General features: G+C 45.8%; 1 protein-coding gene across 1 annotated transcript in view; it reads right to left on the minus strand.

Annotated features, from left to right (window-relative positions):
• The window catches only part of LOC309560451 (class I histocompatibility antigen, F10 alpha chain-like), a gene marked incomplete at both ends in the record, with an annotated part of 61,595 nt that overhangs the window by 13,775 nt on the left and 29,183 nt on the right, over positions 1-18,637 (minus strand). The window contains 4 exons of the mRNA XM_082264084.1: positions 6,087-6,362; positions 7,481-7,756; positions 11,960-12,223; positions 17,063-17,179. Of these exons, the coding sequence (XP_082120210.1) occupies positions 6,087-6,362; positions 7,481-7,756; positions 11,960-12,223; positions 17,063-17,179 (933 nt within the window). The remainder of the gene's footprint in view (positions 1-6,086; positions 6,363-7,480; positions 7,757-11,959; positions 12,224-17,062; positions 17,180-18,637) is intronic.

An 18,637-nucleotide genomic window follows, 5' to 3' on the forward strand; every position in this document is an offset into this window, starting at 1 on the left:
CTCAAGTCCTCTCAAAAACCTGCACTGAGAGGGATGATGGTATAGCAATGGGTATCACAGGTACTTGCACCCACTCTGCTAGCAGTACACCACCTGTTGATTTGACCAGCAGGCAAATATCGCTACCTCAGTTGATGAACCTTAAAAAAAAAATACTGTCCCAGCCTTCCACACAGTGGTGGGATTCAAAAATTTTAGTAACCAGTTCCGACTTTGTCTGCAATGTCGCAGTCACGCAAAAAATCCCAGATCGCCGCCATTGCTTAAACAAAAATGACATTAAACGTTCCCCTAGTTGCAGACGTGATAACTTTTGTGCAAACCAATCAAAATACGTTTATTCCATTTTTTTTTTTTACCACAAATATGTAGCAGAATACATATATATTGCAGTGAGGTAGGTGAACCAGGTGTATACATATAGGAGGGGTGTAGGGAGGCAAGTGTCTTAGGTGTGTGTATAGAGAGAGAGGAGGGGTGCAGTGAGGTAGGTACTCTAGGTATATATACTGTATATGATGCAGAAGGATGACAGCATCGCTCTCAGGGTTGATGACATCACCGGATGAAGTCACACACATCTGGATGCTCCCACACATGACGTCATGGACACACACTCCCAGGCTCTGCGCATCTCTCCTCCCAGGGACGTCCTGTCACACACAGACATCTTGTCCATCAAACTGGGTACACACGGTAGGTAACTCGGTCTCACCTATAGCCCCAGGCCCCCGCTGTCACGCAGCTCCTCCCTCCCCGGGGCTCGACACCACAGAGCGGCGGAGAAATCAGATACACGGCATGTCTCCGCCTGCTTCTGACATGCAATAGAGACGACCAATGACGTGGCTGAGTTCAACAGATTGATTATTACATCCGCCTATGAAAAGCCAAACCAGTGACAGCGGAACGGAGCAATGAACGCCGCAAGTGCAACCAATCAGGGATCAGACAGGGAATCCTGGGCCAATTGGCGATGCGCATAATGACAGGTGGGCGGGATTTTACGAGGGTGGTATTTGCATTGGGGCTTCTGGAGGAGCTCTGGGTACTCTCTCAGCATGCACACTCCCTCGCCTCCTGTCCGCGCAGCAGAGAGAGAGAGCGCCGCGGCCACAGGCAGAGAGCCAGCAGAGTCGGAACCGGGATAACGGTTCGGTGAACTTGCAAAGTTTTAGTAACAGGTTCTGTGGAACCGGTGCGAACCGGCTGAATCCCACCACTGCTTCCACATGCTCAGCGTCAAAATGCTAACTTGGCCAAATTGCTAGCACTACAACTGCTGCATTTTCATCTGGTAGATCCTGCCCCCTTTCCTGAATTTTATGAATGTGCTGTACCACAGTGGCAGGTTCCAAAAAGAAATTTCTTTGCACGTAAGGTCATTCCAGCTCTGTACCATCATGTGGAAAGCAATGTTTTGGCCTCGTTGGATAGAGCGGTCAGCAGAAAGGTTTACATTAACCTGCTGATAAAGGATGCATGCACTGTCCTGTCACCATTTAAAGAGGTCACAAGGATGGTGAGCCACGACAATGCATGCATCAGTGACACTGTCCCTCTAGTCTTCCTGCTGGAGCACACGCTTCATGGAATCATGGACAGGGCATTTGAGGAAGAACAGCGGGAGGAAAAGGAGGGCTTCCTTTCTTCACAAGGCCCCCTTTATACAGATAACACTCCTGCGGGGCCATAAAACACACAGAAGGAAGAGGAGGAGGAGGAGGAGGAGAAGGATAGTGGCAGCATGGATGTAGAGCAGTCTTTAAGGGATGATTTTCATTCCCCAGAAACCCCAGGAGTTGTATATGACTGGGGAGAGGTTGCTCCTGACAATGTCATCCTTAGTGACCCAGAGGACTCAGAATCTCATGCTCCTCAAACTTACGCTGCATGGGCTCCCTGATGCTGCAAAGCCTGCGAAAGGACCAGAGGATTCGTGGTATCAAGGAGAGGGATCATTACTGGTTGGCAACCCTTCCTAATCCATGTTACAAGGGTAAAGTTGCAGAGCTCATCCTGCCTTCGCAGAGCGAGCAGAGGATGAAACATCTTAAGGACGCCTTGAAGAAAAACTTGTGTAACATCTATCCAGACACTGGGAGGTTACCATTTCCTGGACAATGTGTTTCTGAGGCTTCATTCGGTCAAAGGAGAAGCGGTGGAGAAGGCAGCCGGCTAACCGATGCCTTTAAAAAATTCTTTAGTCTTCAGCGCCCAGGGCTGTTAGGTTTAAGCAACCAACATCTGCAGCATATGGTGCAGGACTATCTAGGGCAGTGGTTCTTAACCTGGGTTCGATCGAACCCCAGGGGTTCGGTGAGTCAGTCTCATGGGTTCGGCGGAGGACTCATATGATTCTTGATGACATGCACACCCTCCGCTAGTACCACTTCGCTGTCAGGAACTATTTCTCCAATTTTGGGCGTGTCCTTCAGCTCCCGCTCCGCGCCGTCATCATGGAAACACACAACATCCTCACAGTACAGAGCCCGGACCTGGCGGAGTGATTCACATGTCATGTGACACTGACACACTGTTAATCAGTGCACTGATGGCGAGGACAAGGACAGACTGAGCGGAGTGAGAGCGGGGACTCGGAGACTAGAGGGGTGAGAGGTCCAACTCCTAGGCCTAGGAGGAGGCTTAGTGAGTGGTGGCTCACTCAAGTGACTCACTGAGTGAGTCTGACACCAGTCTGGCACCAGACCCAGGCCAGAGCAGACCGCCCACAGGCCACGCACTACTAGGCCAGCGCAGCAGCCAGACCAGAATCAGGAGGACTAAGGTAGGTAGATGTGGTGGTGTGGTGTTCTCTGCAAAGAAGTGTTTTACTAAAAAGGTGCCCACCCACTGTGTATAACAGTTATAGTGAGTGAGTGTGCAGTATTGGTATGGCATTTTTTTTTTTTTTTTTAAGTTAGGAGAGCCTTCTTTTTTTTTTTTTGGTTAGTTGGTTGGTAATGCAAATGGTCAGTGCTCAGTATTAATGCAAATTGTCAGCGGTCAGTGTTAATACAAATGGTCAGCGGTCAGTGTTAATGCAAATGGTCAGCGGTCATCAGCGGTCAGTGTTAATGCAAATGGTTTTGTTCTTTAATGGTTTTGTTCCTTTTGTGCACCTATTTATAAATATATACCGTCCTAAATATATACCTATGTTTTGAATTTGAAAAAATCATGTTTTATTTTTCCAATTAAGAAGGGTTCGGTGAATGCGCATATGAAACTGGTGGGGTTCAGTACCTCCAACAAGGTTAAGAACCACTGATCTAGGGTCAATAGCAGACTTGGAGACCTTTCCAACTGAGCATCCACTGGGTTACTGGGTCTTGAGGATGGACCACTGGCTAGAACTTGTTCAATATGCAATTGAGCTACTGGCCTGTCCTGCTTCCAGCGTGCTATCCGAACGGACATTCAGTGCTGCTGGAGGTTTTGTGATGGATTAAAGAGTGCGTCTGTCCACAGACTCCGTTCATCGGCTGACATTTATCAAAATGAATTAGTCCTGGATCAACAGCAGCTTTTAAGCCCCTGATGCAGCTGATTGATTTTTTCTAGGGATCTGGGATCCCTTAAAGACTGTCTATGCTGCCTATCCTATTTCTTAATCTTGATTATGCTAGCTTCCAACAATTTTTGGTTTACGGCACCACCAACACCCAAGGCCCAATTTTTCTGCACCTGTAACACAGGTGCATGTCATTTCAATTGTTGTTCCTAATATATAACAGTAGGGCCCATTCCTGCCCCCAGCAAGAGTAACTGTGAGGGGTTACAGTGTTCAGGCACCCCTGACACCCAAGGCCCAATTTTTCTGCACCTGTATGACAAGTGCATGTAATTTCAATTATTGTTTCTAACTTTTAACAACAGGTCCTGTTCCTGTGCCCAGAAAGAGTAACTGTGAGGGGTTACAGTGTTCAGGCACCACCAACACCCAAGGCCCAATTTTTCTGCACCTGTATGGCAAGTGCTTGTAATTTCAATTTTTGTACCTCATTTTTAACAGCAGGGCCCGTTCCTGCGCCCAGCAAGAGTAACTGTTAGGGTTTACAATGTTCAGGCACTACTAAGGATGGGTGAATGGTTTGGGCCGAGCAGAAGATTGACCTAAACATCACCCATTCAGGTATTCGCCTAACAACTGAACTTTCTTGGCACTTAGCGATATGTTCGCCCGCCGAGCACACAGTCAAAATGTCACAAACAGGCATCAGGCTCGAAGACCAGTTGCTATAGCAGTGGAAGCCCACACATGAACCAGAGATGGGAACACAGGCAGGTCAACCTGGCAGATGACGCAGGCTCACCTGAGGTGCGGAATCTAAGTACTAACCGGTATTCACCACAGCTCCTGATGGTGGAGATGGACTTTGCTGTGTGTTAGCACCAGGTTGCGGTCCTCAGGATCGCCCCACCAGGAGATGAGCAAGCCAGGGTCCAGTAGCAGATATAGCAGATAGGGATCAAGCAGAAGGAGCAAGCCGGTAACGAATGGTAGTGAAGATATGGACGGCAGCAGGAGAGACAAGCGAGATATTTGCTGGTGAAGGCATGATATTCTGGCAACCAGGAACTGCAGAGACAAGGCTTAAATCAGGAAGTTCATATGGTATGGATTTTGAGGGGGACCCTACACTGTTTTTTTTTTTTTACATTTTGGTATGGGGTTCCCCTTAAAATCCATACCAGACCCTGACTGTGAAGGGGCACATCTCCGATGCAAAGAAAATATTGCAGAAGCACTGACATTTGCAAATTACATATTTTTCCCAGCTTTATTTTACACCACACAGACCTCTCCAAGGGTCTGGTATGTATTTTGAGTACCTTTGGAGGGGTCTGTGTTTTTTTAGAAGCTGGCAATGATTGTCACATGTCAGCAATGTAAACTGTATAATTTTTTTTCTTTGTAAATGTCACTTTGCTGTAGCACATTCTACATCAAGCATATGCAAGAATTGCATAGTGTCCCCCCAAAATATATACCAGATGCTTTGAGTCTGGTGACAAATTTAAGGGGGACTCCACAATAAAAAATGTGTGAAGGTCCCCTAAATAACCATAACAGGCCCTTAATCTGAGCATGCAGCCTGGCTAGCCAGGAAGGGGGGGAATGAGTAATATCTAGAACTATGCCAGGCCACATGCTTATAAAATAGGGGATGCCACAAGGCAAAGCCCTCCATGTTGATGAGCACAAGGGCCTCTTCCCCAAAATCCTGGCCAGTGGCTGCAGGGGTAAGCTAGTGATTTTGGTGCTATTCCTTCCCCTTTGCTTAAGTGGCAGGGAATCCTGGTAACATCAGTTGTTCCTACGGACGTTACCGATGCAAGCACTCATGGCTTCCTTAGGAACCAGTGACAACAGAAGGCTGTCATATATAGAATTGGTAGAAAAACAGAGGGCCAAACAGGCAAAAGTTTGGGCTTTCAACAGTTACTCTTTTGCATCATTAAGCCAACTTTCTGTAAGCCCAGGCTGTCATAGACAGTCCAAACATAAAAATTCTCCTGTGCTTGAGTGGTATGTAACAAAGGATAAATAATATTAGACAGTCTTTGTTGGCTTCACTTGTGGTCTTGCCGTCCCCTCAGGACCAAGAGTATCCAAAAACACTAAAAGACAACGAGAGGGGAGCACTGACCTAGTGGCACTTTTAGCTCTGAGGAAGAGGGTTCTCCCTTGAAACGCGTCAGCCTAACCAGATTAGTGTGGACACCAGCACATTATCCAGCACTATAGGAGTGCCTTGGCTATTTTGGAGACGATTAGTCCGATCGTGTTTATATGTGTGCTATCTACAATTGTTTGTGAGTGTAATGTATGTCGTTTTTGGATTTTAAATAAACCATTTTAGTGGTAATGCACTAGGTCTGTGCGCCCCTCTTTTGTTGTTGTCTTGTCATGGACAGTCCCCCTGGGGATGCATTATCATGCTGCCCTGGGTTCACAGTGTGCTTAAAAAGTATAGAACAGTTGAAGTTGGGCATTAACAATATACAGTATTTGCAGGATGTGCCTGACACATTGGACAAGCTCAAAACATCTTTTGACTTCTCAACTCATATTTACTTACCCCATTTTACAGTGAGAGTCTCCTCCAGGCTGCTGTGGTCCACATCACAGTAAAAAAGATCTCCCACCGTGGTTGGCACTTTCACACTGATTCTGATCTGATAGGTGCCATCAGGATGGGGGAGAATTGGAGTCATTTCATCTGAAGGAACACGGTCCTCTCCATTCCTCATCCACTTCACATCCACAGGTCGGGGGTGAAACCCGTACACCAGGCACTGAAGTCTGGTAAAACCATCCGACTGACGATGACCCCACACCTTCACCTCTGGACGCACTAAGAAAAACAATTAAAATATATACATTGTACTTCTACTCATTCACCAAAAAAAAGTGACAAAAATAAATAAAGACAGGAGGCAGTTTTAGACAATTCCTTTATTAAAAAAACATCCCCCAATATAGATCTATCATCCATCACGATGCCCCCACACCGCCGGACTCGAAAAAAGAAACAATCTACCTACAATTAAGGCTGACCGTCGAATGTCTGCTCTGCCATGTGACAGTTCTTAAATAGGCCCTTTGTGACGTCACTGATCCAGCATGCACAAGTCGGTGACGTCACCAGATGGCCCTGCCCCTTACCTATTTAAGAACGGTCACATGGCTGAGTAGGCATTCGGCAGTTAGCCTTCATCGAGGGGGGAGCGATTTTTTTCTTTTTTCGGGTCCAGCGGTGCGGCACCAGAACGGGCAATGTTCAAGCCACACTTAGGCTTGGCCCGAACTGTTCGCCCATTCTTATTCATCAGCAAGGGATGAACACCTCCTTAATCTGACCAGCAGGTGATGTCATCAGGTTGCCCTGCACTTTACCTATTTAAGAACTGTCACATGGCGGAGCAGGCATTCGGCAGTTAGCCTTCGTTGAGGGGGAAGCGTTTTTTTTTTCTTTTTTCGGGTCCGGCGTTGCAGGACCCGAATGGGCAATGTTCAGGTCACACTTATGCTCAGCCCAAAGCGTTTGCCCATCCCCATTCTTCAGCAAGGGATGAACACCTCCCTGATCTGACCAGCAAGGGAGTGACACATGCAAGCAGTTTGGTGGGACATCTGCCTTAAGCCGGCCATAGATAATTCGAACCATATATGGGCAGGTCGAATGTATCCACGTTGAACGATCAATTAACTGGGGTACAACCAGCCTGTCTGATTTTACATGTGGTTATTGCTAGCGGCTATTTTAGGCTGTGTGGGAGGGATTCCCCAATCAACACAGACTATGGTTGCAGGAAAGAAATTCCCCCTGTCAATGGTTAGCTTTATTCTCCCTGCTCTAAAGTGAACTTACCTTCCATTAACCACCTCTTTTGCAGAATGTTTTTCTGCTATGATGTGACAGGTGCATATTAAGGACAGGTATACTTTGTTCTGTGTGTAGCACCACCTCACCTTTCTTGTTCAGCTCTGGTTCACCCAAGCTTATGTATTTTTCCAGAGCATTAGTGCAGTGCTGTGTAAGATAGCCTTTCACACTCTTGGCAATTATTGGGTCGCTGTTCCATCTATCAGCACTTATCTGTGCTTCGTACATAGCCGGTTGCCACAACAATGACTTTTCATCTAGGTACAAGAAGTCTCTGCCATTCAGGGCATACTGATAAAGGCCTCTGACACTTCCATCTTTGTTTCTTTTACAACCATACATAAGCTGGAGAGTGAGGAAAACTGTAAAGAGCAAAGTACATGCAATTAAAAAGAACCGTCTTCACCACGTCTAGATGCCTAAAAGCATTGAGTTGTTGTCATGTGATTGGCTGATTAGCAATTTGTGTTACCAAGCAATTGAACAGGTGTACCCAATAAAGTGACCAATACGTTTATATGCGATCAGGTATCTTTTATACCCCAAAGAGGCTTTGTTATGATACTTAATAATACATTTCTACAGTATACGAGTTATTTTCAAGCTGAGAAAATTTGAGGTTGGCTACCAAGGATAAAAGCATGCCACAATATACACTCTCTTTTGCTGGTTGTATTTACAGTGCCTTGAAAAAGTATTCATACTCCTTGAAATTTTCCACATTTTATAATGTTACAACCAAAAACATTAATTTATTTTATTGGGATTTTTTGTGATAGACCAACATAAAGTGGCACATAATTGTGGCGTGCATTTGTATTCAACCCCATTTACTCGCAGCCCCCCTGCTCCAATCCAATGCTCTCTGTGCACTGAGGCAGGTGGCGACAGTCAGTGTAGGAGCTCCATGCAATAGGCAGCTCCCCTCATCACAGGGCTCCGCCTCCGCCCACATGACATCATCAGTCGACTCCTCCAGGCATGAATGTACTGCAGCAACGGAAGGTCTGGCTGGCCTCTCAGGCACCAGAAGCATTCTCTCCCTGTCATCCCCCTCTCTCCTTGTAACCCCCCCTTTCCCTGTCACCCCCCCTCTCCCTGTCACCCCCCCTCTCCCTGTCACCCCCTCTCTCCCTGTCACCTCCCCTCTCTCCCTGTCATCCCCCTCACTCGCTGTCATCCCCCTCTCTCTCCCCATCACACCCCTCTCTCTCCCCGTCACACCCCTCTCTCTCCCCGTCACACCCCTCTCTCTCCCCGTCACACCCCTCTCTCTCTCTCCGTCACCCACTCTCTCTCCCCGTCACCCACTCTCTCTCCCTGTCACCCCCCTCTCTCTCCCTGTCACCCCCCTCTCTCCCTGTCACCCCCCTCTCTTCCTGTCACCCCCCCTCTCTCCCTGTCACCCCCCTCTCTCCCTATCACCCCCCTCTCTCTCCCTGTCATCCTTCCTGTCACCCCCCTCTCTCTCCCTGTCACCCCCATCTCTTCCTGTCACCCTCCCTGTCACCCCCTCTCTCCCGGTCACCCCCCCTCTTCCCATCACCCTCCCTGTCACCTCCCTCTCTCCCTGTCACCCTCTCTGTCACCCCCCTCTCTCCCTGTCACCCTCCCTCTCACCCCCCTCTCTCCCTGTCACCCCCCCTCTCTCCCTGTCACCCCCCACTCTCCCTGTCACCCCCTCTCTTCCCGTCACCCCCCTCTCTCCCTTTCACCTTCCCTGTCACCCCCCTCTCTCTCTGTCACCCTCCCTCTCACCCCCTCTCTCCCTGTCACCCTCCCTGTCGCCCCCCTCTCTCCCTGTCACCTCCCTGTCACCCCCCTGTCACCCCCCTCTCTCTCCCTCTCCCTGCCAACCCCTCTCTCCCTGTCACCCCCCTCTCACTCCCTGTCCTCCCTCTCTCTCCCTGTCACCCCCTCTCTCTCCCTGTCACCCCCTCTCTCTCCCTGTCACCCCCTCTCTCTCCCTGTCACCCCCTTCTCTCTCTCTCTGTCACCCCCTTCTTTCTCTCTCTCTGTCACCCCCTTCTCTCGCTCTGTCACCCCCTTCTCTCGCTCTGTCACCCCCTTCTCTCGCTCTGTCACCCCCTCTCTCGGACAACCCCCCCCCCCCCCGTCTCTCTCTGTTTAAACCCCCTCTCTCCTGCTGGAGACCCTAGGTACGCCTCTGAAGACAAATAGGCAAAAATTTCACTCTCTAGATGTGCAAAGCTGGTAGAGACATCCCCAAAAAGACTTGCAGCTGTAATTGCAGCGAAAGTTGGTTCTACAAAGTATTGACTCTGGGGGGCTGAATACAAAATGTACACCACACTTTTCACATGTATTTGTAAAAAAAATGTGAAGACTATTTATAATTTTCCTTCTACTTCACATTTATGTGCCACTTTGTGTTGGTCTATCACATAAAATCCCAATAAAATACATTTCTATTTTTGGTTGTAACATGACAAAATGTGGAAACTTTCAAGGGGTATGAATACTTTTGGCACGGTATGCTATATGACAGGCATCACTAAAATGGCGGACCACGGGTCGGATCCAGACCAAGTCACTGTCTCATCCAGACCTGCGGTCGCGCCATTTAGGAGCCGCTTCTGTTACCCAGCCTCAGCAGGTGTAATTCTCCGCATGTCGGGAGGCACAAATATTCCAAGCGAGGGAGGTACAGCTCTGCATTGGGGGCGGCTAATAGGCTGAGTGCTGGTATTAAGCTGACTTTGGGAAGCACGGCTCTGCATTGGGGGCAGTTAATAGGCTGAGTGCTGGTATTAAGCTGACTTTGGGAGGCACGGCTCTGCATTGGACGGGAGCGATTGCTGCTGGCTGCTTTTCATATTAACCAGCAAGTGATTGGTAGTTAGGACCGCCCTGCATCCTAACCACCAATTACTTGCTGGTTAATATGAAAAGCAGCAAGCAGCTCTTGCTCCCGTCCAATGCAGATCTGTGCAAAGGGGGCAGTGCTGTAGGGGAGTGAAGAGGGCAGATCACAATACTGTGGGTGGAGGGATTTGTGATGTGAGGGGGCAGTGCTGGGGGGGATGATGTGAAGGGGGCAGCGCTGTGTGTGTGGGTTAATGTAACGGGGGCCGATGATATGTAGGGAGCCAGTGATGTGAAGAGGGGCAGTGCTGTAGGGAGGAGGGGTGATGTGAAGGGTTTGGGGCAGGTGATATGAAGGGGGGCAATGCTGTGGGGTGGTGATGTGGAGGGGGGTTGGGGCAGGGGATGTGAAGGAGAGCAGTGCTGTGGAGGAAGGGGGGTGATGTAAAGAGGGGCAGTGCTGTGGAAGGGGGGGGGGGTGATGTGGAAGGGGGTTGGGGCAGGTGATGTGAAGGACAGTGCTGTGGGGGACAAATGATGTGAAGGGGGCAGAACACACTACTGTTTAGGGGGGGTTGTGATGTGAGGGGGGTGATGTAAAGAGGGCAGTGCTGTGGGGGAGGGGGGGCAGAGGACAGTACTGTAGGGGGAGGGGGTGATGATTTAAAAGGGGGAGTGAGAACTGCTTTGAATAAATAGGTTGTGTTATGTACATGATATATACATTGAAGGGAAAACTGTCATGTGAAGTGGGGACTGTAATGTGTAAAGGACTGAGGACACTGATGTAAGAACGGGATTGTGATACAAGGGGGGCTGTGATGTACAGGAGTCTTCGCACAAACGTGCAATTCGGATCTCTGCTGGAAGAAAATTTAACTAATGGAACCTCCGCAAAATCAAATTCAATACCCCTGCTATATATGACAATGATTTGAGAGTCAAAAATATTTTTATTAAAATATTAAGGCAATACAAACAGATGTACTATACACAACGACAAAAAACAAGAAAACAAGAAAACGTGAAAAAGAGTCATAGGGTGAAGTGCAGACCCAGCTGATGGCTATCGCCCATAGCCAGCCTGCACAGTCACCATAAATGGAACAATACGATTATAAATTTTAAGTCTAGAGGTTGAAAATAAGGTCAAGCAATTGAAAAATATAAAGTGAGGTACCAACCAGAAGAGAGATCCTGGTAAGCAATATAAACAGTAAAAGTAGGATTGTATAACTCATCTCAAGGTAGGGAGAAATTTGCAATCGGTTTAAGGTACGCTAATAGCATCAACCAAATCTCATGACATAAACAGAAGAAAGAGAAGGAAAAAGGAAGGAAAATGAGAAGCAGCCCAAGGAGGCCGAAGAAAAGGGAAAGGGGGAAAATGGAAAAAGGGACAGAAAGAAAAGATAAAGGGAAGGGAGTAGGAGAATAGGGAGTCTGGGACCAATTACATAAGAAATACACAGTAAGTTACGAGTGAACAATTATTTTTTAAAATGGTTATATTTTAACATAATGTAACAATAAAAATGATTTTTTGTAGGATTTAGTGGTTCTTTATTGCCATCTAAAAAGTCCCACTCATCTAATAAATGGATGCGAGTCTTTACAGAGAGGAAGAGAAGACTTCTGAAGGTTTTCTCACTATAAACTATAACATCTCAAACAATAATCCAAAAAATTGTGTAACTTTTGTAGTGAATAAGCTACACAAAGCAGTATACAATACTCACCAGAAGAATCATTGAGCCTATGTTTCAGTATACGGAGGTTGTCGTTGAAGACTTTCTCCCAGCCTTGGCGATAAGTTGTTTCCCTGTCCCAATAACTTTCATCCTTGTTCTTTTCCATCCAGGAAGCCACAGGGACATCACACTTTCTATCATGGTCATATTTGTCTATCTGCTGATCATTCACGAAGCCCACAGCTTCAAATTTGAAAGGACATTTGTCTTGCTGAAATACTCCAGTGTGGTAATACATCAGACTCTGGGTTTCTGAGAAAGAGAAGAGAGGCATGTTATACTGCAAGACAGCAGAGGAAACTTGATGAAAAGTGATTTCTGATTAGTTGTTCTAAGTCAGCCTTTCTCAGCCAGTGTGCCGCGGCACACTGGTGTGCCGCCAGAGGTTCTGAGGTGTGCAACAGGATCATGGGAGAGAAGGGCTATCAGATGAGCCCTATCTCCTGATCCCCTGCCAAACTCTTCATCAGCACTAATAGACAGCTCCGTCAGCCTCAAAAGTGAAAGTAAAGGGGGGGGGGAGGGGGGAGTGTGCTGTGCTCTCTGCTTCCCCCTACAGTGGCAAGAATTTATGGCATCCCTAAAGAGCAGAGCATTTGTCTGCCAGGAACAAGCGCGATTGTGCGCATGTTCCACGACACACAGTAATATGACTCAAGCCTTAGACAGGGGTGCCTCAAGACTGAAAATACTTTTCAAGGGTGCCCCAACTGGAAAAAGGTTGAGAAACACTGTTCTGCATGTTACATCTCATCAATGATGCTTGAAATGACTTACTGAATAAAACTTGAAGAGAATGGGGCTAATTTACTAAAGGCAAATAGACGGTGCACTCTGCAAGTGCAGTTACGCCAGAGCTTAGTAAATGAGGGGGAAGCTCTGCTGATTTCCTTCATCCAATCATGTGTGTAGCTGCCCCCTAGGGAGCTGCTGAGATTGGATTCCCCTGGGTTACCCATAGCAACAGTCCGTAGAAACGTATGCTTGGCTCAGACAATGATCAGTCCAGGGGATTTGGTTTTTGTGTTTTATTCTGAACTGGGATGGGAGAAGGGATGAGTGGGATACTCCAACTATGAACTATGCACAAATCTTCAGGACAACTGACTGTAGTGTGTGTGGCAAGGCCACTGCTTCACCTTGCCACTGAAGTGAAGTAGAAGATAGGTTCCTAAATTGATTCCTCTTCAGGGTCCTTACCTGGCACCCCCTTTCTCACTTCCAGTGCATGCTAGCCCCTTGTCCACTGACTCTTCACTGGAGTGGTCCCCTTCCTGGGCAGATCCCTGGCAAGCTTCCCGTACTCACGGACACTGTTTTTGCCTGAGTTGCTCTGCCTCCAACTCCACTTGTCAGTATCCTGGACCTCCTGGCTCAGCATCACACACTTGGTCCACTAGGCCGACTGCCTGTGACCACCTTTCACACTGATAGGAGGAGAGACAGTCGTCACCCTCCTCCTAGGACCTGGCTTCCCACCACATGTGCCCTTGGCTTTTATGACGTATCCCAGGATGCACCGCTGCTTGTGCCAACCCACTGGGACAGCCACAAAAGCCTGTGTGTCACTGGCTGGGTTTCCTCCACTGTCCAACAGGCTCCCCTATTGGATACAGTGCAGATGAATCACAGATTGACACATGCAACAGGCCTAACTACTGATCAGGCTCCCCTGATAAGTAGATGGAGAAAACTATCGTTTACCTAGCACCCATCTAGGAGGGTGTTATACGTGCAAGGAAAATTTTTTTTTTTTAATTTATTTATTATTTTCTTTGCATGCAATTGGGTATTCTTTGCAAAGAGAAGCCTCGGTTTATTTACTAAGCTCTGAAGCATCTGCACTTGCAAAGTGCACAGTCTATTTGCCTTTAGGATTGTTTCACACTAATGTGTTTTTTCATGTTTTTTGCAGAAACGCAGGACATTATTTTTTAACATGGGTTCCTATAGAAGACGTTCCCAACTTCCCATCAATATATTTTTGTGCCTCTGTTTTTGGAAAGGGTCAGGGACTTTTTTAAATGCAAAACACAGCCTTTTGTTTTGTTTTTTGTTTTAATTGACTTTAATAGAGACGCAGCAGAAACGCACTAGTAGTGCACTTTTAGCCTGTTTTTGACGTGTTTTGCATTATTTACTCTGCCCAACAACAAATTTTACCAAATAAAAAGAAAAAAGAATAAAAAAAAAAAAACGCAAAATGCATCAAAACGCGTGTCCGAAAACGGGGAAAGCACAGCAAAAAGCACTGCTGAAACACTCAAAAGCAACATGCATAGATGTGAATCGAGCCTTAGTAAGGGCTAGTTCACTCTAGAAATGATACTGTAGGACTGTGTTGGGCGGCTATTCCAGCGCAATCCCTCCGTATAGACAAGGCAAAATGCTTTGTCTCCTATTTGCCCTGCTCACACCACTGCGCTGCCATGGTTTGTGGGTGGTGTGACTAAAAAAAATATTGCATCCAGTACTTTTTCCAGCACAGTGCGAGGCAATTTAACGTCATGTGAGATTTGCGTAAAAAAGTTTGTTAAAAAAAAAACAAAAAAAAACTGTGTGTGATGAGATGTCATGAAAAGCTTCAATCATAGGGTCCCTGGGGCCAGTACAGTGTAATTGAACTCTTTATTAATGAGTCTGGAACTGGGTGCAAGCAACCTATGCTACTGAATGGGGAAGCAGGGGCTGTATGTAGATTATTTGAAAGCTGCACTAGGGTAGGTGCATGGCCCAAAATGCATACAGTGTGCGTTTGGGCCCTTGACCTACCCCTGAACATGCGTCAGATTAGGACCTGTAGCTGTGTCCATATAGCTTCTGCATTCAAATTCAGTGACATAGGCTCCTCTACGGCTCCAGACTGCTCCAGTCACATAAACCTACAGCTCATTAATGCTGTATAGGACACAGTGCCTGTGTGAATAAGACCTAAAAGCTGACTTAGTTATCTGGATAACAGTAATGTCAACTGGCCTCAAAGGCAGACATTTACATGTACTTTTATGTAGTTTACTTCTTGAGCTTGATTTGCTTTATTGAATACCAACCAGAACTCACAAAGTCAATGCCTGGCCCAAACCCTTCAACACATTGTGTATAATGTGCAGAGTTGTATAAAGTACTCAAAACCCATACTTGAGTAAAAGTACAAGTGCTCGATCAAAAAGTGACTTGAGTAGAAGTACTAAAGTATTCAACATTTTTTGTACTTAAGTATTGCAAATAGTTTTTTTAAAAATTTTGCTACTCAAGTACTGAAAGTAAATGTACAAGTACTGTGTTATGTAGTTATTAAAGAAAGAAGTCAAAAGTTTGAACATCATATTGTTTTTTATTATTTCAAATGCAGCTTTTATTTATACATACAGTAGTATTTATTTTCGTATGCGCTGATAATACACATGTTTTTAGCTTCATGAAATCTGCCATCTACTGTTCTGTCAGTGGTCATTTTTATAATAGTAACGAGTAACTATGCAGCACAAAAAAAAAAATATCGGAGTAGAAGTATTGAAATCATTGAAAAAATGTAGTGAAGTAAAAGTGGAAGTAGGAGAAAAAAATTCTACTCTAGGAAAGTACAGATACCGCCTTTCGGTACTTAACCGGTTGCCGACCGCCGCACGACTATATACTGCGGCGGTCAGCCCCGGCCAGGCAGAGTGACGTAGGGGTACGTCACTCGCCTGTCACTGACTTGTGAGCCAATTGCGGGCGGGCGCGCGCCCACCCCGGCTCGTTCACTGACAAGTCAGTGCGTGTGACCGGCGAACCCGATCGTCCGCCGGTCACTCACGATCGCTCCGGTGAAGGGAGAAAGGCGGACGGCTTATGTAAACAAACCGTCTGCCATTCTCCCTGGTGTAAAAATGAAGATCAGACGGTTCTACTATGTAGGACCGTTGATCTCTGTTTTTACACCAATAGCCATGTCCCTTTACAGTTAGAAACAAGCCCCTAGGACACACTTAACCCCTCCCTCTCCAATACAGTTAACCCCTTCCCTGCCAGTGTAATTTTTGCAGTAACAGTGCATATGTATAGCACTGATTACTGCAGTAATGTCACTGGTAACCCCGAAAGTGTCAAAAATGTCAGTCAAGGGTCCGATCTGTCTGCTGCAATGTCGCAGTACCACAAAAAAAAAAAAAATCGCAGATCGCCGCCATTAAGCGTTAAAAAAAAAAACACCAAAAATGACAAAAATCTTTCACTTTGTTAGTAAACGCGATAACTTTTGCGCAAACCAATCAAAATACGCTTTTTGCGATTTTTTTTTTACCAAGCATATGTAGCATAAAACAAATTTGCCGAAAATGTTAAAAAATTTTGATTTTTACATTTTTTTTTGGGGAATTTCATATAAAAAATGTGAAAAATATTGTTATTTTTGCAAAATTGACGCTATTTTTTTGTTTATAGCGCATGATCAAAAAATCGCACAGGTGATCAAATACCACCAAAAGAAAGCTCTGTTTGTGGGAAAAAAGGACATCAAATTAGTTTAGGTACAGCGTCGCACGACCGCGCAATTGTCCGTTAAAGTCACGCAGTAAAAAAAAAAAAAAAAAAAAAAAAAAAAAAAAAAAAAAAAAAAAAAAAAAATCGCAAAAAAAACCCTGGTCTTTTAGCAGCCAAATCCTCCGGGGCTTAAGTGGTTAAATACAGTAGTGAAGTAATTCTACTTAGTTACTATACATCTCTGATAATGTGACCCCAAGTTCTTTGCAGGAAAAGAGCAATGGGTGAGAATTTGGGGAAATGCTGTCCTCCAGGTACCATTGCCGTGAAAAAAAGGCATTTGTATTTTTTGGGGAGTTTTAAAATTCATAGCTTTCTAAATACTGAAAAGGTAAAGATGGTTTCTATAGTCCACGAAAAAAGCCCCCCATCACAGTACGGTCATTAATGCTAGTGGAATACAGCCAAATAAAAATAGCCATGATTAGGCCCTAATGCATGTGTTTGAGCTCTGGGGTGCACACCCTAATGCAATTGGCTGCACACACCTATACAAGCAGGTCTGCCTGTGGAATACCATCCAACATGTGTGTGGTTTCAGCTCTAAGAATGAATCTAGGTACTCACCAGAGATGACAGTCTGAAACAATGATGTTAATATTACTTTAAGCATTAATGAAGAGGAAAGACAAGCAGCAGGATGTAGATCTCTTAAGGATGTATCTGATTTTTTGAGTATACCATCTGTAATTAAACCAAAAAAATATACATCAATGCATGCCTGCATATACTGTCTGGGACCCCTCCTCCCCATGATAGCCTTCTGATAGTAGCTCCAAAATTGACATGTAAAAAAACAAGATTGTACTGTTACCGTACCCCCTGTTGCGCCCCGAGTTGCCTAGGTGAAGATGTCATGGTATATAGGCAAGTTTTGGTCTGATGTATACCAGCTGATCTGACCGAGGTACCATTTCCTCGGGCTGGCAGAAGACCATTGAGCACTAATTTGTCCCCTGCTATGGGTTCCAGGCAGCCATCTTGAGGGAACGCATATCTTATTGAATGCTGAAGGCCAGTGAGGTTTGGGCACACATTTCAACACAAAAGTCCTTCAATACGAGATTCTGCCTCATTCAGTGGGTCCACAGTGTGGGAGTAAGATATGGAGAGAGCACCCGCTGTATAGGTAGTGAGTAGGAATAGTACATGTTGGAGCGAAAGAACACATTTCCCATTACAGGGTGTCTCCTCTGCCAGGTTCTCAGAACAGTTTCCCACTGGCAGCCAGATATCTGCAGGGACTGTTGGGGATTGCAATTTGGCATGGTAACACTACAACCCCCTCCAAGGGAAGTGCTCCTGTGGCATCCTGCAATCTTAAAGTGGATCTATACTATACTAGATTTGTATACTCTTTACTGTTTCTTTATATTGCATAGGTCTGATCCACCTGATACCCCCTGAGGAAGGTTATATTTTTTTGGAAACGCATTGGGAGGAATTGATGGCTAGCTACAACTTCATATGTTTAATGCACTTTTTCAGTCACTCCCAGTTTGGCAACTATTAGATTATTCTGTACAATGTCTAGACCAGATTTCTTTGGTGTATAGATGTAACTTTTAATCTTGTGTATGAATGAGTATGAAAGTTTTCTTACTTTTAATTACATAGTTGCATAGTAGGTGAGGTTGAATAAAGACAATAGTCCATCCAGTTCAACCTGTGTAGGTGTGTGTGGCCGTACTCATCGCACATACCCCTGAATGTTTTGATCTTTGAGATGTACGTCTAAGGGTCTTTTGAAAGCCACCATACTTCCCGCAGAAACCACCTCTTGTGGTAGAGAATTCCACAATCTTGTAGCCCTAACGGTAAAGAACCCCCCACGTTGCCTGAGGTTAAAACGCTTCTCCTCTAATCGCATTGTATGCCCTCGAGTCCTCATGCAATCCCTCTGATTGAATAGCTTTTTTTCTATGCCGAGATCACCATTGAGATATTTATAAATTGCAATCATGTCCCCTCTCAGGCGTCTCTTCTCCAGGGAGAATAAATCAAGAGATTGCAGACGCTCTTCATAATTAAGGTCCTCCAATCCCCTAATTAGTTTAATTGCCCTTCTCTGGACTCTCTTCAGCTCCAACACATCCCTTCTGAGGACTGGTGACCAGAACTGGACAGAATACTCCAGATGTG

Source organism: Pelophylax lessonae, assembly GCF_965119305.1.
Source record: "Pelophylax lessonae genome assembly, chromosome: 7".
Taxonomy (NCBI): Eukaryota; Metazoa; Chordata; class Amphibia; order Anura; family Ranidae; genus Pelophylax; species Pelophylax lessonae.